Source organism: Anser brachyrhynchus (assembly GCF_964034855.1).
Source record: "Anser brachyrhynchus genome assembly, chromosome: 1".
NCBI lineage: Eukaryota > Metazoa > Chordata > Aves > Anseriformes > Anatidae > Anser > Anser brachyrhynchus.
Window position 1 is genome coordinate 15400425 of NC_137694.1, and position 21009 is coordinate 15421433.

The 21009-nt window shown below is 37.4% G+C and overlaps 1 protein-coding gene across 1 annotated transcript in view; it reads right to left on the reverse strand.

Annotated features, from left to right (window-relative positions):
• COG5 (component of oligomeric golgi complex 5) overlaps positions 1 to 21009 on the reverse strand; it is a 186631-nt gene that overhangs the window by 57614 nt on the left and 108008 nt on the right. Inside the window, exons 8-10 of the mRNA XM_080582393.1 lie at positions 10067 to 10232; positions 7883 to 7995; positions 7707 to 7784 (exon numbers count right to left, since the gene is read on the reverse strand). Coding sequence (XP_080438519.1) covers positions 7707 to 7784; positions 7883 to 7995; positions 10067 to 10232 — 357 coding nt within the window. The remainder of the gene's footprint in view (positions 1 to 7706; positions 7785 to 7882; positions 7996 to 10066; positions 10233 to 21009) is intronic.

Here is a 21009-nt window from a genome sequence, read left to right on the forward strand (position 1 = left end):
TTATTTATGTGAAATTAAGAATGTCCTTAAGTGCTTTGCTGAACCAGGGCCATAATCAACAATCAGTAAAAAAAATGTGTTCACCTTGTATAATTAGTTTCAACTATTAATATGAAGTTACTGTTGCCAATACTTTTCACAGACAATAACATTGAGCAATTTCTGTGCAAACCATATTTTAAGATAATGGTTTCCTAAGTAAATCTTTCTATTTTAAAGAAATAAAATGGAGTCTTTCCCCAATAATATAAGCATGAATAAGTGTAAAAACTTAATATTCTAATGGCAAAAGTTTAACTTTTGATAGTCTAGCATAGAAATGGTCTATATTTAGTAGATGCCAAATTAAAAGCAGCCCAGTTGCCTCTCAGGCAGAGATTTTAAGCCACATGTCAATAACCCTATGCTCACAAAAAGCTGAGTCTCAATGCTCCAAAAAGAGGGCTGTTATAGCACACAGTGCAACTGTGAGAGACTGCAAACTCAATTATCCTCTATGCAATGACTGGTGCTAAGTATTCATATATTGGTATGAAATGAACAGGAAAAATACATACATATACTGGCATATTAAAAATCCTTTTTTTCAGTAGTCTTTATACCTTCAATGCACTGTATTATAGCATGTCTGCAGTCCAGTTAACAGTGCAAAGAGACATTATTACTCAGCTGTATAGATTTGAAATTTAGATTAATGTTCCTTGTTTACAGGATTACAAGATTATCTTTGTTGGAAAAAAAAAATACAGGCTGACAAAATCGAAGTGCTAAAACTCCCTTCCCACTTACTCACATGGAAGTGACTTGATTTCACAGTTCAAAAACTATAACCCATTTTCCACTAATAGCTACTAGTAAGTTAATAAACCACTAAACAATAGTGAGCTGAGTACCAGTACCATAAGAGCAATGAAATTTGAAGATCTGCATCCACTATTACTCTACAATAATATTAATGTTGCAGCCTGGAAAACTGACTTAAAAATTCCTCAAACATAAAAACAGAACAGCTTACTTCATTTTTAAAAAACATACCAAGCTTCTAATTAACTTTGCTATTACAGAAATGAAATCTCTTGAGCTCTGTTCTTAATATAACTGCTTGGCATCTGACATTAAATCTAAATTCAAGGAATGAGAATGAAAGCATCCCCTTATTCAGTATTAGACAAGAATGCAAGAAGATGCTGAAAAGACATATATTTATTTTTACAAACGTCTCTATTTCCTCCACACTGTAAATTTAGAACTTAATGAGTATAATTTCCCATCTGTGAATTATCATATTTGTGTTTGTCTGAAATAGCTATTCTAACATTCAAATAATAAATCTGACCCACTGATTCTAAACTGGCTCCCACTTCGTGACAATCGCTTCAAACTTATTTTTCCCTGTAGAAATTTTGATACTTTGAGTAGAATGTGAAAAAATCTTTATTGTGAAGCCTCTTTGAAGTGTAAAACAATATAGTGAATATTACCATGAAGCGAGTTGCTGCAGGCTCCTGAAATCAGGCTTTGCATACTAACACATACAGTGTTTTCTATCTGTAATCAAAGGCTCCACCATAAAGAAATATGGGGCTTGAGAACATTGCTCTAAAAACAGAAGATGTTTAAAGGACAGCCTAAATATTTTTTCCACCAATAAAGCAACAATGCAAATGCTTTAACGATTTTGTACAGCAAGATCTTATGGAACAGAAATAAGAAAATCTATTTGCACTATTTCTATAGCAACAAAATTGCTAAATGTAAGACTGAACAAAAAAACATCAGTAGTGCAATTAATCAGTAGAGAAACAGAAAAATTCAGTGGGTTTTGAATAAACCTTCTCTATGTTCTCAAAGTAGTCTAGATTAAATTTTTAAAAAGATCAGTGCATATGAATTTCTAATGTTGTCTACATTAGACCATTGTAGGTGAACACATGTCAATAAATGACAACATGACTTTAAAAATGACCTTGATTTTTTGTTTTACTGCAGGGCACAGAATTTCATTACACTGTGTTGATCATTTCATACCCAAGGTGCAATAGTTTCTAGACTTCCAGCAGTAGTGCAACATTTTTAAAAGGTCTCCTTATATGCATCTGACAAAAGAAATAAAATCTTATTATTTTTTTTTAATATAATCTTCTTAACTAGAAAGTAAAGTCTGCATTTTCCCAATTCTAACATTAGAATTCCTACACTATTCCTTAGAAAAACTCATTTGTAACGATCAAAAATATTTAGGTCTTAAACAGTGTCCCGTATCTTCAAACTACTTAAAAACATTAATTAATCCTTCCGTGCTCTTGCAAGATATGTATCATATGGAAGTAAATGAACTTAGTGTTTCTAAAAGCCAGTAACTACCCAAGGGACTCGACAGCTGCCTTTTGTCCAGGGAACTGATTCAGTATGCACAGCTGCAGCTCCAACCCTGCTTTCACCTTGACTATCATGTACCTCATCCAAGGACGAAGGGGTAGTTTGTTACCATGCCCATTCAACCCCCAGTTGTTCAAGTAAGACTGACGAGAATAATGATGAAAAGCGGCACTGCCATTAAATGCATTTATTTCCTAATAGCAAGCTGACTGAAATCCAGCCGACTTCATAATTTTCAGTCATCACTGAACTGCGATCTGCACAGACCCCAACAAAACAGTAGTGAAAACCAACAAAGGTCTCTCTAACCTACCAAGACAAGCAACCTCAACACCATCCCTTCTATTTATAGCTGCACATTTCTGGCAGAGAAACAGGATTAGAGTCCTAGAGAAAATGCACTAGAAAACCATTACGCCAGCTCTGAATTACTTTTAACACGGCTAGCTGTGGACACATAGATCCATCTAAAACTAGAACCAAGACTCTTAAATTAGAATTTTATTTTATTTTTTAGGGAAATCTTGCAACAGAATTCAGCACAACAATTTGTGGGTTTGAAATTAAGAGCATCTTCAGTATGTTGGGGATAGCAAACCTGCTCATTCACCTGTGTTTAACAGCACACTTCATGGAGATCTAATGCTTAAATATTAAACAGAAACTACAGTAGAAATGGTGAACAAATAATCCAAATCTGCTTCTACAAAAGATACCAGAAAATAGATCATACACTTGCAATAATAGGTGAAAGATTATTTCATGGATTCATGTAAGGCAGTAATTAGATTATTTTGCATTTTTTCCACTTGGGATTATTTTTAATTGGGTCAACTGAATGTGAATATGTGATGTTAGATGTGAATAACTTCAAAGCAGCAACATTTTTAACAAGTTTGGACAGGGGAGGAGACATAAGAAGGTGAAATGTTAAGTACACTTCAGGAAATAAGCATTTATATTTTCCATTTATTTTCTTTATCTTATGTAATCACGAGGACATTCCCTTCTGTATCGTTAACACCTCACATTGCCAGCGTTGACAGCTCAAGAAAATAGCCTGCTTACTCACCAAACGTTCATCAGGAGAGGCAATGATAAGAGCCCTCCACGAAGTACATAATAACACTCCCTATAACTCTCAGCTCACTCTTGTACCCAGAGACTTACGTAAATGACAGATTTTGCAGTCTTGCAAGCTGTTAACAAATGCGGACATCAGCAGACCAAAGGAGATCAAATGCAGCTCTGCCCTCTCACAGACATGACTTCTTCCCTGCCTCCCCTCCCTTGGGAGCACAGAACCCAGCTCACCCTTTCTATTGACCAACCCAACCACCCCGGCTGCCCCCAAATAATCATTTGCTCCATTTAAGGCTGTTTCTCACTTTGAAGAACTGTTCGCTGATGCCTATGTAGGAGTGAAGGACCCAAAATAGATAAGGATCAGAGATCATTTTCAACACTTCTACAAGGGGCTTAGAGGGATTCTTATCTCTAATTAGGAAACTGGCTGTCACAGAATGATGTGCTCTGCTGTGACTTACACTGAAGCCAATTGTAGTTTAGATATTAAAATAGCTGAAACAGGATTAGTCACTACATATTGAAAGAGCGAAATAAAGCAGAGTAAACTGGAATAACCTATTAGCCCTTTGAAGGTGAATTAAGCAACTGAAGGAAGTGATGTAAATAGTCAGTCACTAGGTGAACAAAAATATCAATTTCATATTAAAGTCATGTTTGTAATTCTAATGTTTACCTTCAAGATTATGAAAAAAATATCCCACCTTTAAAAAAATGTATAATTAAATCTGTATTTGTTTTCCCACAAAACCATAAATTAGAATTTATGAATTCTTAATTTTCTTAGCTTCACTCATGAACTTAAACGTAGTCATTAATCACAGAATGGCTTGGGTTGGAAGGGACCTTAAAGATCATCCAATTCCAACCCCCTGCCATGGGCAGGGACACCTCCCACCAGACCAGGTTGCCCAAAGCCCCATCCAGCCTGGCCTTGAACACCTCCAGGGATGGGGCAGCCACAGCTTCTCTGGGCAGCCTGTGCCAGTGCCTCACCACCCTCTGAGTAAAGAATTTCTTCCTGATATCTAATCTAAATCTGCCCTCTTCAGTTTAAAACTATTAATCCTTGTCTTATCACTACACTCCCTGATGTAGAAAGTCGTCACAAAAAATGTCCATTCAGTCTTAAAACAAGAGTATTTCTCATTTAAATATGTCTAGATCTTTTGGAGGAATTAAAATTGTAATTTGCATACTTACAGATTGGTAACAAATCTATATTTCATTAGAAGTATGAAATGTAACAATGTACACTGAGTGCATGACTTCTCCTCAAAAGGGACGTGAATTCCTTCACATACATTTAATATTGTGGCAGAGGACAAATATGAAAATCCAGATGTGCAAAGGGAAGGACTGGAACAAACAGGAGTGTAAATTCCGTCTCCAGACTCTTCCATGATACTCATGTAAGCCTGGTATGTCATTTAGCTCTTGGCCACATTACATGGTGAAAAAATTTGGAAGTGAATTCTGTTACTAATAAGAGAAACCACAGTGTAGAAAAGCTGTGGGTGTTGTCATTGCCCTGCTGCTGAACTTCAGTATTTATAAATTTATGAAGTTCCATACCTCAGTTTCTCCATCTGTCAGATTTTTGAGTTTCAGTGGTTTTGTGAGTTTGTGTTTGTTTTTTTTGTGTGTGTGTGTGTGTTTTTGTTTGGTTGGTTTTTAGTGTTTTTTGTTGTAGTAGTTGCTGCTCTTGTTTTTTTTTTTAAATAGATTTTTTGAATCCTTTAATTAATTAGTATTTAAAACTAATTTTTGGATACGACATGCTACAACGCTACTAAATATTATTATGGTAACAGGTAATTAGAAGGCCAGAAAGCACGTGTTTGAGATCTTAACAGAGAAAATGCAGGCTGTGCTATCTGTGAAGGGAAGGACAGAAAAAAATTCCCTATGGACAGAAAAAAATTCCCTATGGAAAAAAGAGAATGATTTTTTTAAAAAAAAAGCAAGTTGCTTCCTTGCTATTAAAGGACTTGTGCTTTAAAAAAGCTGGGTCTCCTCTTCTGCTTCCTAGGATGATACTTGCACTGCAATAATCAAAACAAGGAAGCAGATGGACAGGCAAAGTGGTACTGCAGCTGCTGCAGAAGATGACTATAATAATAATGTTGACATCAGTAACAGTAATTAGTGCACAGACTGTAGAGTGGATGATTCGTTTTCCTATCTCCTGGTGCGGGCATGCTGCCCTAGTGAATGGATACAATGTTAGTACCTTTAGTTTGTTTTGTTCATTTGCTCAGTTTATTAATGAAATCCAATATGATAAAGAAAAACCAACTTTTCTGCCTGACCAGAACACCTGATGGGGAAAGCATGTTGTTTCAGTTTGGTTTAATAATAGATGGAATCTTCATTAGTAAATGGCAAATTACCAATTTCTTACTTATATCTATTTTCAATGTACACAACAATTCTTGCTCTCCCATACAGCCATCTGTACATGCTTTCTTGAATTTCAGCAGCATCTAGTACTTGCCTGATTTTGTCTACAGAACAGCTGGTACTGCATGGTGTCACTTCACCCATCTGTAGGCTTTCAGAGTGTCCTCCTCTTCAGGGGACACTATGGAAAATGGTATAACTGCGAGAACGGCCAAGAAAACCACTCTGTTACAATGAACCACTTAGGTAAGAAGAAAGCAAAGCGTCCGTGCTAGCAGCAGTACCGTGTAATGCTAAGAGAGTTCTGGTACAACTAGACAATGAAGTACCACTGCTCCTTAGCTGCCTCACTGAGAATGACGACTGTCCAGCTTGGTGTTATGCTCTGCCAAAAATCCTGTTGAAGAGCAAAGTAATTGGAAGTGGGATAACTGTGAAGAAACAAATAGATGGGTTTTATCTGGAAAATACAATTTCTCTCTTAATTGTAAGTAATCCTGTGTTATGAAGTCAATGGGAAGGAAGAGTTATAAAAGGTAACATGAAAGATGCTTAGCATACGACAACCCCAAAACCTTTTATTTATTTTTTTCTAATAAATTTTTCCTTATTCTGCATCTGGCTTCTACTGAGATCTGTTTTACCTGTTCATTGTTTCTCCATAATGATAAAAGATTTCCTTTGGCTTCCCTTCATTACCATCTTCAACAACCGGAAAAAATAAAAACCATTTTCAAATGCTGTTCTACCAATGGGGAGAGTGAAACTGAGAAGCACAGGCTCAGGATGGGAGCTACCCACCAACACTACAAGTTCCTTCATCTCAGCTCCCTTTCCATCCAAACTCTTCCCAAACCTTCCAGAGTTCCTCCTTCTCTCTCTAGGTTTCTCCTTAAAAATGCTGCTCTACTGAAGGGATCCACCCAGGCAGTAATAGACACCTTTGCCAAATCAAACTTTTTAATGAAGAAAATACGGTAAAACTTTATAAGCTTTCTTGAGTTGTGTTTTGTTGTTGTTGTTTTGTTTCTTCATGATACAGAAAGATGTTTAAAGTACCTCACAGAAAAATAATGTTCTACGCAACATCTTTTGGAGCTCAGTTTAACTGACAGATAAACTTATATGCTGTGTTCAACCTTCATTATTTGCTTTTACTGTTGAGAAGACCACATTTGCATATGAACAGTTTCCCCCATGTATTTCAAAAATTAAATTCATGTAAATTAAAAATCCATCCATATACATGGAAAAGGAGATGTCTGCGTAAATACATCTTTTGTTTTTGTATCTTCTCATCTACCAAGGTAGATGAGAAAGCTTCAGTAATACTGTTCCTAACACTAAAGGAGACCATTAATCAAATTATTCCAAATATGAATAGAAAACAATGCAATTGAATGAGAAATAATAGGTATTCAAAAGAACAGCCACGATTATTTTTCAAGGAAAAAATTGCCAAGAAGTTGGGAAACAGATGGCTGAAAGTGTTAGATGAAGACACATTTTCCTATGCTAACTAACAGACTTAATTAATTGCTCAAATCACATGGTATTTTATGGAATGACATTAATGATCAGTAATAAAAACTGACAGTGGTGCCTTACTGGCTCCCTTTAAAAACAAAATACATTATTATAAAAAGAATGTTTATGCCCTACAGATGTAACCCACAGACCATAAATACAGCTTTCAGTGTTAATGTGACTTTTACCACTTTCCCATTAATATAATTACAAATTGTTATGGAACTCTAAAATTTTAAACAAAAGCTTTCCCTCATGACAATTTCCTAAACAGAATTACTAAAATGCATTGATCTGAATTAAAACTTTACCTTAACTATTTCCTCAATGAAACAGACATGTGAAATAGGATCTCTCTTCTTTGTCAATAGTTTCTGCAAGTGCTGCACCTGTAAGAAAATAAATTATTTAGAGGAAAAGTGACACCTTCTAATACCTTACATGCAAAATTGCCTTGCCAGACAAACAGGAATTAGCTGTTGAGTACCTGTCCACACGCAGCACAGATCTGATCCATGAGTTTTTCCATGTTTGTCCAGAGAGCAGCTCGAAAAGCTGCTGTGTTCCCAGGTGTTGGCATAGCAGCTCTACCAGGGCCACCTACATGTGTTTTTAGAAACACACAACAGCACATTTCAGATTTCACATGTGAAAATTAAAATATTACAAATAGAGATCTTTATGCATACACTGACATAAGAAATTTTCTTTAAAAAAATCTGAGCAGCCTCAAATAGCTTTGAAACAAAGCTTTGTGAATGGTTTCAGCTGTCTCAACTTCTACGTCAACTAAATTCTAAAGTTCAGTGAGAATAATTCAAGGTTCATCACTATTACCTGCTTTACTGATTCATATCTCCACAGAAACACCACGGTTGTGCCAATGACCATGTTGCAGCATATAATAGCAGGATATTACCAGCTCAGCTCAGGACTTAAATGCACATGTGAACTAAAAGAAGTGATATTCCAGCTGACGGGCATGCAACGTCTATACTTTCTATACTATATTCCACATCTCTATTTTCAGACCTCGAACTCATTGCAAGAGGTGTTTTTTTTTTTAATGTTTTAAATTTTCATCACAGTTAATCCTGGTGACCATTTCCAGGCAAACGAAGGAAAAGAATATCATCAGGAGTAGTAGTCAACATGGATTTACCAAGAAGAAATCATGCCTGACTACCCTGATAATCTTCAATAATAAAATTGCAAACTTGATGAATGAGCAGTGAGCAGTGGACATTATCTACCCAGACTTCAGTAAGACTTTTGACACTGTCCCCCATAAGATCCTCATAGACAAGCTGTTGAAGTATGGGATGTATAAACACACAAGTGAGGTGGACTGAAAACTGGCTGAATGGATGGCCCCAGGGGGTGGTAATAGGTGGCACAAAGTCTAGTTGGAGGCCAGTAATGAGCAGAGTACCCCAGGGGTAAATACTGTGTCCAGCCCTGTTTAGCATCTTCTTCATCAATCTGGACGATGGGATAGAGTGCAACCTCAGTAAATTTCTGAATGACACAAAACTGGGAGGAATGGCTGATTCACCACAGGGCCATGCTGCCATCCAGAGGGACCTTGACAGGCTGAAGATATGAGTTGGTATGAACCTTGTGAAGTTCAACAAGGAGAAGAGCAGAGTCCTTCACCTGGGGAGGAATAACCCCATGCACCAGTACAGGCTGGGTGACACACAGCTGGAAAGCAGGTTGGCAGAAAAGGATTTGGGGGTCCTGGTGGACATCAAGTCGAACATGAAAATTCTCAGTAAATTCTCACGTAAATAAAGAATTTCTTCCCTATATCTAATCTAAATCTACCCTCTTTTAGTTTAAAGCCATTCCCCCTTGTCCTGTCACTACACCCCCTGACAAAGAGTCCCTCCCCAGCTTTACTGCAGGCCCCCTTTAGGCACTGGAAGGCCACTGTAAGGTCTCCCTGGGGCCTTCTCTTCTCTAGGCTGAACAACCCCAACTCCCTCAGCCTGTCCACATAGGAGAGGTGCTTCAGCCCCTTGATCATCCTTGTGGGCCTCCTCTGGACTCGTTCTAATATGTCCATGTCCTTCTTGGACCTGGATGAGGTAACTTGATGCAGTGGGTGGCATCCCTGCCCCATGGCAGGGGGGGTGGAACTAGATGATCTTTAAGGCCCCTTCAATCCAAGCCAGCCATTCTATGATTCTACAATTCTGTGATTCTTGTGCTGGGAACCCCAGAGCTGAACACAGTACTCCAGGTGAGGTCTCACAAGAGCAGAGGAGAGGGGTAGAATCACCTCCCTGTCAGATGTAGTTTCAGGTTTGTTTTACTGCTTGCAAATAATCTCCACCCATCATCTTTCCACCAACACAAAGAAAGAAAAATTTGGATTCAGCTTTCCATGACAAACTCCTAAGAAAACACTGCAAAGTTGTAAACTAATGAAGACAATTTCCTGGGCAGATGAGGAAAAAGAGAGGGGGTAAAAAACATAGGAAAACCTCTGAGTACAATAACAACAAACATTTTAATTTTGTATTAGATGATTATTGCCATCATCTACCAGTTAAAGCAAGCAGGGAAACATTTAACAGGCTTGGATGTGAGTTTCTTCTATTTGACAACATACAGTACTTCTGTCAAAAAAGAGCAGGTAGGGATCTCTGTAAAACAAGTATCATACCTCTTGTAACAGTTTGAGATGGCTGGGTCAATACTTTGATATCCAAAGCATTTTTTATGTTCTCCTCCAGGACTGTGCAGTATCCATCCACCACGTTAGCAATGGTATCCTTCAAAGTTCCAAGGTTATAGAAAACCTGAAGAGCAGTTCCCACTTGAGTAGGACTCTAGAGAAAGAAGATTTTCAAAAATGACAATTACCTTTAACTGTATTAATAGGTTTATTTTTCCATGATGAAGGCATCGTTTTACAGGACAAGTTCATCTTAAAGTTCAGCCTGCTAATTCATTTCATTTAATGTTAAATAAATGGTATGTATAACAGAGATCAGAGGGGAAAGGAGAGGGCTGATTTCCTTTGACTGCTTAGCAATGCTGAGCTTAGCTTTTTTTGGCAGTACCCTCTGAATAAGAAGAATGGAAAAAAGGATGGGAAGCACAGCTGGCAATATATCTCAGGGTGGGTTACCCCAATAATTCCTAGGTTCTGATCCAATAATTGATCCAATAATTCCTAGGTTAATTAAAGTACAGCTATATTCAGCTACAGTGTAGCTAGTAATATTGTTTTAACGTATGGTATCTCTTACGGCACTGTCATCTCAGTGCCAAACAGCTGATTAAATCTGATATAGATTAAAAAAAAAAATACTAACCAAGGGCAAGCAGGTCAAGCCCTACCACTGACTGACGCAGAATTTAAGGTAATATTTCTACATTTCTCTTTCTAGTGCTGACAATAACTTCATCTTCCTCACAGCAGAATTAAGAGTGCAAAGCAACACAGTGATCATTTCCAAAGCCTTTAAAAAAAAAAAAAAAGCTCAAGTGCCTTTGTACTGTGAGCTTTTCCAAAATACAGGAGAGTGAAAGCCATTCAAAAACTTTTCAGGTCCATTGTTTAACAGACCTTTGATTATAATTAAATCTCATGATAATACCACTGAGCAACACTAAACACTGGCACGGGTGCTATTCAGCAAGAGAAAAGCCTCAAATTACTGCCTTTGGAAACAAAGCACTGTCATCCAGACGCTGAATACTGCTTTTTTATTCAGCTTTCACAGGCAGTTAGTGGAGGAGAGCGATCAGTTGATCATTCACACGTTAGAGATGCAGCCTTTCCTCATTTTTTCTTAGTGAATTCTGCTAGCAGGAAAGAATGTGGTCTGGCAGAAATCCTCGCCCCCAGACGAGACAGAAGCACAGGAGACCACAGGAGCATCCCACCAGAAACCCCATTTTGACTTCCTCTAGCAGTGAGGCCTTAGGCCATCACACTCTCCTTGCTCGAGGCTGCCGCAGTAGCAGCCACTGACATTAAAAGGGACTGCAAGACCCATGTAACCTTGCTTCGTCTTCCCCAGGTGAAAGTTTTCTTCAGCTAGACACTGTTGAGTGAAAGAAAGTGTGTGCTCATCTGCCTCTCAAACGTGGGGAACTTGCACTGACACCACACCAGTAAAGCTACGACACAGCTGTTAGATCAAGGGTCCGCTTGCTGGCACATCCACTTACTGCAACAACTCTCCTAACACATCAATGAACAGTGCATCTCCCCCAAAACTAATGTTTCACAGGTTTAATCCATGTTCATGACTTTCTAGGGCTTCTGTATAACTACAAAGCTCAGAACCACAACTAAAGCACAAAAACTAGACCCCACCTCCTTGCCAGATCCCGACGAGGAGTTTCCAGGTTTAGGGCAAAGCAATGCAATATTAGGCATGCAATATGGTTTGCAGACCTTACACTAACTGTACCAGTTTCTTTTTCCAAACAGTGTGGGTGTTAATGAGCATTCCCAGCTGAGTATTATGGGCCCGGGACTTGTAGGTTTAGTTTTTTGACAACTGGGTATGCTGTAAAATTTCTAAGCATCCTGTGGGTGTGCTTGTGGAGGTGGAAAAGTAAGCCATAAAGACTGGAAGATTAATGGGATGTCAGAAAACGAAGAATAGTATAATGCAAGGAGGGAATCTAGGGACAGAATGAACAAGAAAAAGAAAATACAAATGGGAAGAAGATGGGAAATAGATTGGAAAGAAACTGGAAGGAAGAAAAAGAATGAAACTGAAAGGAAGGAAACCAAGACAAGACTCCTCTCATTTACCAGTCTTCCCTGTTGAAATTGTCTTGATTTTTATAGACTGTTTATAAAATTATAAATCCAGACAGAAAGGCAGTAATGTAAAATCAATACCATACTGCAACTGTAACAGCATTCAACCAGCTTTCAGTCAGATTCCAGTAAATGTTCATATATTAATTAACAAAATAAAAAAAGTAGAACAGCAGACAGGGCACTGGCTATCCTGAATAACCTATGGTCAGATACTTTCCTGACAGAGGCAATACAGGCACAAACCCTTTCAGTCAAAAGATGAACCTCAGGGCTCCCACTGGTTAGCAAACTATCTCTGCAGCTCCTGGTCAAGAAAGACTGAAATGCGTTCCCACAGAGCCTGGGCTCTGTTTCAAAAGACCTGGTTTTAGCCAAAGGTGGTCAACCAATTCATTCTGAAGCTAGGAATTGTTAGAGAATAACCAAAACACACTCTTATGGAAAACTGTTATTCACTGGAAATACCTTCCAAATTTGGTAGCAAAGTGAAAATCGGAGTAGAAGAAAGATGATGTAGGTGTCTTACTTCTTGCTTTAAATTGTGGACATGGCTGCTGACAGATGGGTTTTAGCTCATGTGTTCACCCTGTGTATATCAAGGATTAAACATATACCAAAAATCTGACATTATACTACAAAATACCTTTTTTTTTTTTCGTATACAGCATTTTTCTCACTACAAAAACAGTCTGTGTTTTATTTGCCCCAGACAGGCTATATAAAGTCCATTGTTGGTTCAGCTCTAGTCCCAGGAGAACTGCATTTTTTTATGCACAGCTAATTTCTAGGTTTAGACAATATGTTAAAAAAAATGTAGAATCTCTTGGGAACAATTGTATTACATAGAAATAAAATGTTGGAAAGCTAGAAGAAAAACAATTGTACTTTCAGGCTTGCATACACACCTCAAAATTAGACTGCTTACCATTAGTACACACTAAACAAAAATTTGAGAATCAGTATTGCAGAATTTGCCACTACCAAGAGATTTTATAAGAAATTGCCCCATATATTTTTCTTCTATTTGCAAAAGCTTAAATCTAAATGATTCTGAAAGTCCAACGATTGTCACAATTTTTATCAAATGTAAAGCATGCATTCAAATAAAAAAATCTCTCTACAAAAGTGATTTACAATGGAAAATGGAATTACATCAGAGAATAATATCCAGAACAGCTATCCAAAATGGAACATTGGGTAAAGTAGTATAACTATTTTTTAGATGGGATTTAAGAAGTTTACAAACAGGATTTCATAATCAAGTTGTCTGCCACTGCAGGCACCTACACTTAGCAATTTGTAAGTGTTCACCTTAGAGAACATAAGATCCTATGTTCCTTTTTGTTTTAAATGCCTTGTTTTGTGAATGAACACTCAGAAGTAGTATTGGATTGTCTATTTTTATCATGTAAGAAGGTATGGGAAGTTAGAGCAAGAGGAAGACAAAATTCTGCTTCTAACAAAACAGTGTCTTACAAGAAAATACTCCTTTATATAATAAATTACCATCCTCAAAATATTTATACACATACCATAAACTTCAATTTATGGCAAACAAGAGAGATGGGATAAAGAAAAATAGCATAGCTTTTAGTAAAATGTTAGCAGTACAGCATAACATAACGTGCATCCACACAACCATACACAAATGAAATAAAACTGTAACCCCACAACCTGTAGGACTACAATACTACCTACTTGAAGATCAACTACATTGACCCTCAGATAATAAAAATTACACTGGGGCAGGGAGCTAAGGAGAGATGGAGCTAAGTCCCGCGGTAATACTCTTCTCTGTTCAAATCACCCCTGCACTTGGCATGTCACAACATAATACGTTACAGATATACGGAAACTAAATCTGACAAACTGAAGAGTATAGAAAGACTCCATGAATCATCAGTTCAGTATATGAAAAAATACAGAGTCACAGAATCACAGAATTGTAGGGGTTGGAAGGGACCTCCAAGATCATCGCGTCCAACCCCCCTGCCAAAGCAGGCTCCCTAGAGCAGATTGCCCAGGTCTTGTATATCTCCAGAGAAGGAGACTCCACAAAAAAAAATGCCCTAATTTGCTTAAAAGTAAGTTCTACAATTTAAGAAACTGGCACAAAATTTCAAAATAGCAGAGTTCCTAGACACTCATCACAGAACATATGAAATAGCTTGATCATCATAAGGCTGATATTAGTCACCATGTGAAAAGAGGTATGGATGTTTCAATTTATGTTTTAGCAAAACATGAAGATACCCATTATCACTAGCACCTATGAAGAGATGGCACCTTCATACCAAAAGCTCCTTTTCTCAGTCATTCAAAGCTGTTCATTTTAGCAACATCATCTCTGATGCATTTTATTCCATTCCATTTGGTTCTCTAGACCATCATAGCCAAGAAGAAAAAAAAGGTGACAAGGAATCATTCTGTAGTCATTAGGTATGAATGTCTTTTTCTTTCACAATTATATCATGTGGTTGTTTTCCAGAGTAGGCAATGAGACTCAATAACCCACGAGGTGCTGTCCAGTCCAAGCCAACATTTACAGTCATTCTGCAGAGTAGAACCCTATCTGGTCATTTCCTTTCCCACAGAGATAATGACCCTGTGAAGACTAGATAGAAAAAAAGTCATTACAGACTTAAAGTAAATAAATACCTACCAAATTTCTAGTTTGTAAATATCTCCTAGGATGGAAGCAAGTCATTTTTTTTCTGTCAAATACCAACACTGCAAATGACTATTATAGAATGTCCACCACTGTAGGCTTTTATCTTGTGATTGCCACTATCATTATCTGAACAATCTTCTGAAAGCATGGCTAAATAAAAAGCAATTTTCTTTTTCATTATTAGAAATGCAGCTTGGATGAGCAAGCCTGCTCCTCACAAGGAAGTGTGGTGATGACACTGAGCTAATTTGGGGCCAGGAAGATTCCTAGCACAAGGCTGAACTGAAAATAAGAAACCTAGATGACAGGCAAAACTAATCAGCTCAACAGTTATAAACACAGTTTCCAAACTCAATGTACCTTCTCAGGGCATGGGATTGACCACGTGGCCCTTCATTCTCCAGCCAGTGCTGTCCCCAGGAGCTCAGAATCCTATTTCTTTACACAGTGCAAATCTGTCCATATGACCCCATGCTGCAGCGTTTTCACCCGTGTGGACTACCACCTCAAGTGAATTTCCCAGAATACTCATGGACATATACTATATGTGACAATTAAAACTTCATGAATAATTAGTGTTAGAAAAGTAACTCATTCCTAACTGTCTTGTAGTTAAATTTCACAGGTGCCAGTACCACAAAATCAGAAGGGCCCTCTGAGGAAACATGTTTCTGCACAACAGTTTAGAAGCACTATATTCAGGGAAGTCAAGCCTGAACCAGTCCCTCACTTAGTAATGAAGTTCCACAGCTACTTGTGTACCCCAAACCACTTTCGCTTTCCTTACTAAAATCAGAAGAATGACTGACTGAAAATCTGTATTACTCACAGACCCTGTTCAGGAAAGACCGTGGCAGGAACACAACAGAAACTTTTCACTATATATATATATATATATAAAATGTATATGTAGGCATATATATTATGTGCTGCCATACCCTTAAGAGGCAAAACATTTACCATGTCACATACACACAAACAAAAAGCGTAACAGAATACAAAAAGAATTACATAGGTTGCTTAGTTAAGGAAGAGCCATAATTACTAGTAAGTCCAGGTATTCCATGTATCACTTCAACAAAGTGGTCTGACAATGTGGCAAATCAAGAACTACCACAAATAATATTTTCAACAAAGGCACAACATTTCCTAGCCATCAAAAAATAGCTGTCATAAACATATAGGAACAGTAGAACATGGCACAAACTGAAATAACCAAACCTGCACGCTAAGAAACGTTCTCTGACTGAGGATTCAGAAGGCTATTGCAATTCTTTAGGAATAAATACTTAAAAAACCATCTTCCAGAATGGTGCTTTTGAGTAACTTTGACTAGCACTTAGTATTAAATAATTTAATTTGATAGTAGATTTACTATATTGGAAACTATTTCCGTTACGTTCCTACATTTACTTCATGTGGCTAATTTTGTTAGTATGAAATAGCATTTGCAATTTCCAACACAGCATGGCTGTACAAGATCACTTCAACAAGCTGAAAAAGTGCTCTTCATAGCTTCTGCAATGGTTTTAAATTTGTTGCAAATACATGTGCATATACAGTGTTAACAACCAGTTAGTCTAGCTTTCTTTGTGAGGCTGAAAATCCCTGGTCAGCTCTTCATTTACAGTATTTTCACCTTCTCACCTCTCGATGCAATCCAACCCACTGCCTCCTTCAAATATTTTTTCATTGATGAGGTTACTACCCCTAATGATAAGTATTACTACTTGAAGGCAAGATAATTGAGAAAGGTTTTGTAGACACTTGCAGTTACCACTTACAAGTAGTTCTTAGTTGTCTCTTACAGAAACCAAACGTGAAAAAAGTGAGAAGTTACTTGGAAGTTGTGCCTCAATTTAAAGAGCTCAAACAGGTAAGCAGTGAAGGAAACTCAGCCACCCCCGTCACAGAAAAGGTAAAGTGACCTACTGAACAGAGTTAATAACTTATTGAGACTTGCTGGAACTCTTGCTTTGCAGTATCACTTTGCTATTTTAATTGCAGAAAAAATTAACAAAAACCTAGAAGTAGAAATTAAATGCCAATGAAATTCAACTGCAATCTAAAAACAGTATTTTATTTCATTTCTATATGTCCAGGCTTTAAAAAAAAATTAATTGGTATATCACAACTCCTAAAAATGAACCTACTTAGGGAAGCACATCTCTATGATCATTATCACTCCATCTGTCTTTTACTCTGTTCATCTTTAAAATCTGAGCAATACATGAAAAGGTCAAATTGACAATGTAAAGCCAAAGAATACAGACTTTTTTCTAATGAACTTCCAGTTCTTCCTGTTTTGACCTTTGCAGACTTGGAGGAAGTGTGAGGTTAAGACGTTACATTTTTCTATAGAAGGCAATACTGACATAATACGCTGGCTAGACTCTAAAAAAGCACATTTGAAACCTTAAGAGGCAAGAATCCCCCAGCTAAATATTTAAATATGGTTAGGTTATAATATCTACCTTCTGCCAGCCCATGTTTGGAATACCCAACTTCCTGCAGTAGAAGGACTTTGGCTTTCAAAGTGAACAATGAGCCATAAACTCCATCATGTCCTCAAGCTAGGTCAGCCTTTTGTTTCTTAGAGTAATGAGAAGTATATAACAAGAAGCACTGCACTACAAAGGTTGAGAAAAGAAAGAAAGGAGAAAAAAAAAAAAAAAGAAACAGCAGCAATAAAATACTAGAAAGCAAAGAAACAAGATTTTTCAACACAGCTAAATAGCTTGCCAAAACACTTATTCTCAATAATAGTGTAATCAAAGCAACAGATGGCTAAGAGCTAATGGAACAGAAAGGCATCAGGAACTGTCGTAAAGAATTATCTCATGAAACATCAAGCACTTTCCCAAAGTTTACCAAAGCCTTAGGCTATAAACGTGACAGCAATTTGAAAGAAAGTATCTGGCACCTCTGAGGACAGATCAGCTAGGGCAAGTAGTCCATAACAATTAAAAAGTTTATCCTACAATGCTGCATTTGAGTTTAGAAAGAGTATAAATTCAGAATAGAAATCAGACAAAATGCTAAATCTGGCAGGCTATAAGGAAATGGGGGCATCTGACCCAAATCAAACTTCTTAAAATGCATTTCTCACCTACCTCTTACACAACCTGACCAATCTCTAAAGCTCTCTACGGTAACAAAACTTTCGGTCAGTTAATCTGAAGATGATCACTACTGAAAAAAAAACCACAGTTATCACTGTCTGACAAGGGCCAGAGAGTAGCACCTCTGTTGCCTCCATGCAACTTCAACTTGCACCTGCTGACTGAAGCACAGAAATATAAGTATACAAAATCTCATCAGTAATTCTGAGCTCTGGACAGCAGCTCATCACCAGGTGTTTTCTCCCACCACAGAATATCCTTATGCATGTGCTCACTCTGTTAACTGGTTAAACAAAGTCATTACGAGCAACAGAAATCCTAGGATTTCCTTCTAATTAAGCCTTAGCACTTAAGATTAGGGATTAGCTACCTGAGAGCTGTAATTGGTTTGTTTTTCTCCTCTGTTTATAAAAAAATCCAATTTCAGACAAACACCCTTCAAAAGGTATGTTCCGAATGATTTAAGTACCTAAAAGCCCACCTGTTTTTTTTGTTTGTTTTTTTTTTTTGTTCCCTTGCTAGTCTTTGCAATAAGATAATAATTACCTGCGCAAGTGACAGCATCTCATTTATGGAATCCGTGTTACATATTGTCAAAAGCTCTGAAGTGCCCTCAAATGTGTTAAAGGGACTAACTTTAAAAAGTTATTTTAAATTATTTTAAATTATTGTTTTCATGTTTAACTTTTTGGGAATGATACCTGCAGCAGGAAAGGAGGGGGACAGAATAGGACAAGAATAAACAAGTGCCTGACTTCTTCCAAGCAGAAGACATTTTTCATCATCTAGGAGCCTCAGCATTTTGCTGCAAGATTTCTCCTTTCCAATGCAACATACTGTTCAGTTCTATATACCATTTCAAAATAACCCAAAGCTTTAAATACTTTGTTATCATAGGAACATCTCCAAACAGGCGATTATGCAGAATTTCATGTGGCATTGAGTAGCAGATCAAGAACACGATGAAACACCCGTTTCTCAGAGGAGACTGAGACAAAGAACAGGTTTTTAACCTGAGAAAAAAGCAAAATGAATTATATCATCTTGTTTAGATAAGTATCATGTTTTTTCGATCAGATTTTTCACTCTGCTGTATGCAGATGTGGCTTATTAATGCTTGATCCGTTCTCCTTGGATCACCTAATTGCATTATTTCAGAACCTGTTAACAATCAACAGCCAACAGCACAAACCCCAAATAGAATTACAGTCTGGAAAAGGCATTTAACAGTAACATACTATTTTATCTGGGGAGAAAGAGCCTCGCTGTAGCCTTAGTTTTGAAGAGAGACAGATACACAAAAGTACCAATTAAAAAGACTGGGATGGATTATACAGAGATGCAGCCAAAGCCAGGGTCACTCTCTGCTCAGTTCTATCTGTGGAATCCAAGCAGAATTTCATACACACTGTTTACCTATGGGTATTTAAACCAAATTAGAAATCATTTTAATCAAACTGGTATAAAACGTTTGAATGGACAAGGACTTTGGAGGAAGAATATTTTATTTCAATTTTTATTAAATTCATTCTGTAGAGACAAGACCACCCTAATTGAAGCACTGTGATGTCAGTGACGAAAAAAAGCCTCTACAGTTCTCCGTCCAATCTCACCTCAACTATTTTCAAAGAGATCTAATCTTAGCTTGCCTTTCTTGATCTGTAGCAAGGCAAACAACACTTCCTCATTTCACAGCTCCACCTTATCCATTTCCCATTTCATCCTCCAACCCTTCTGTACAGTTTTGTTCTCCTAACTGCTCCTTCCATTCACATTTTTCTCTCAGCAGCTAGATTCAGCTCCTAAACTTAGTTTCCAGTTCCCATACTGATACACACCGTCCTCAGTCTCCTCCTTTCTACCCTTATAGCATATTTTATTTACAAAGCCTTTCACAGTTGAGCTGCTCATAGCAGTGGCCCGTGCCTCTCTGCATATAAATGGATGAATCAATTACCATATTTGCATTAATTATCCTAACAGCATTAGAATCAGATACCTTCCTGTCCTTTTACATATTAGCCAGCCTTCGTGCCGTTCCAGTTCTGCAATGTGGTCAGGGCTGCCCAAGAGGTACCAGCTGACACGTTTCCAGTCCACAGAAAGCACCTAAACAGATGGACAGCCAGAACACACGAGCAGACTACGCAGCAGCCTCTAATTTGAAATCACTTCTGTCTGCAAAGAAAGCTGAACTCAGTGTTATTAAACATTCCTGTGTTTTCATGACGGATATTCTACGAGGAGTAATTTTTTAGTGATCACGAATGACATTTACTAATTGGTATGAAACCAAACTAAGTGCTTCCCATTTCAGAATAACTGGTCTCAATGGAAAGATCTAACACTCGGGGTAGTTTCTTATGGCTTTCTAAGGAGCTCTGATTTTTTTCCTGAACACACACGATGCATAGCTAATTCCAGTAGATATGTAAAACCAGTACAGCTACCCATACTCTTTGAAAAGCATTATCAAGCTTGAGTTAATATGCATTTAAAACGTCACCTACAATGGAAGATTAAGTTTTAACATTTTGCTGGCAAACGGCCAGATTAATCAAGACGAACCTTCAAAAAAAAAAAAGGACCATGAGTGAATTTAAAAATCATCCAGCTGTTCTCATATAAAACTGTCACTAAACAGAATATAAAGATTTTGGCAAACAGCTGAGTGATGAATCATAGCAGAGTGAAGGGATATAAAACATTAATGACTTCTCAATTTTCACCTATTACTTTACTATAAAAGACGGTTAGGTAAAAATATTGTACAGATCAGATGTACTTTCAGGAATACCCATTTATAGGAACTATTTATAAACCACTTTCTTGCACTATCATAAAAACAGGAACAGAAATGATGGAATTAGAAGGGCCACAGAATAATAAATCCTTACAAATAAACACCGGAAAGTGCAGGCTATTTGTTGTGCTGCACTGAAAAGTACAGTGAAGTACTTGCAAATACTCCATTATCCAGTCACAGATTTTTTGGTCTAATTCTGCATTTGTGAGTCACAAACACC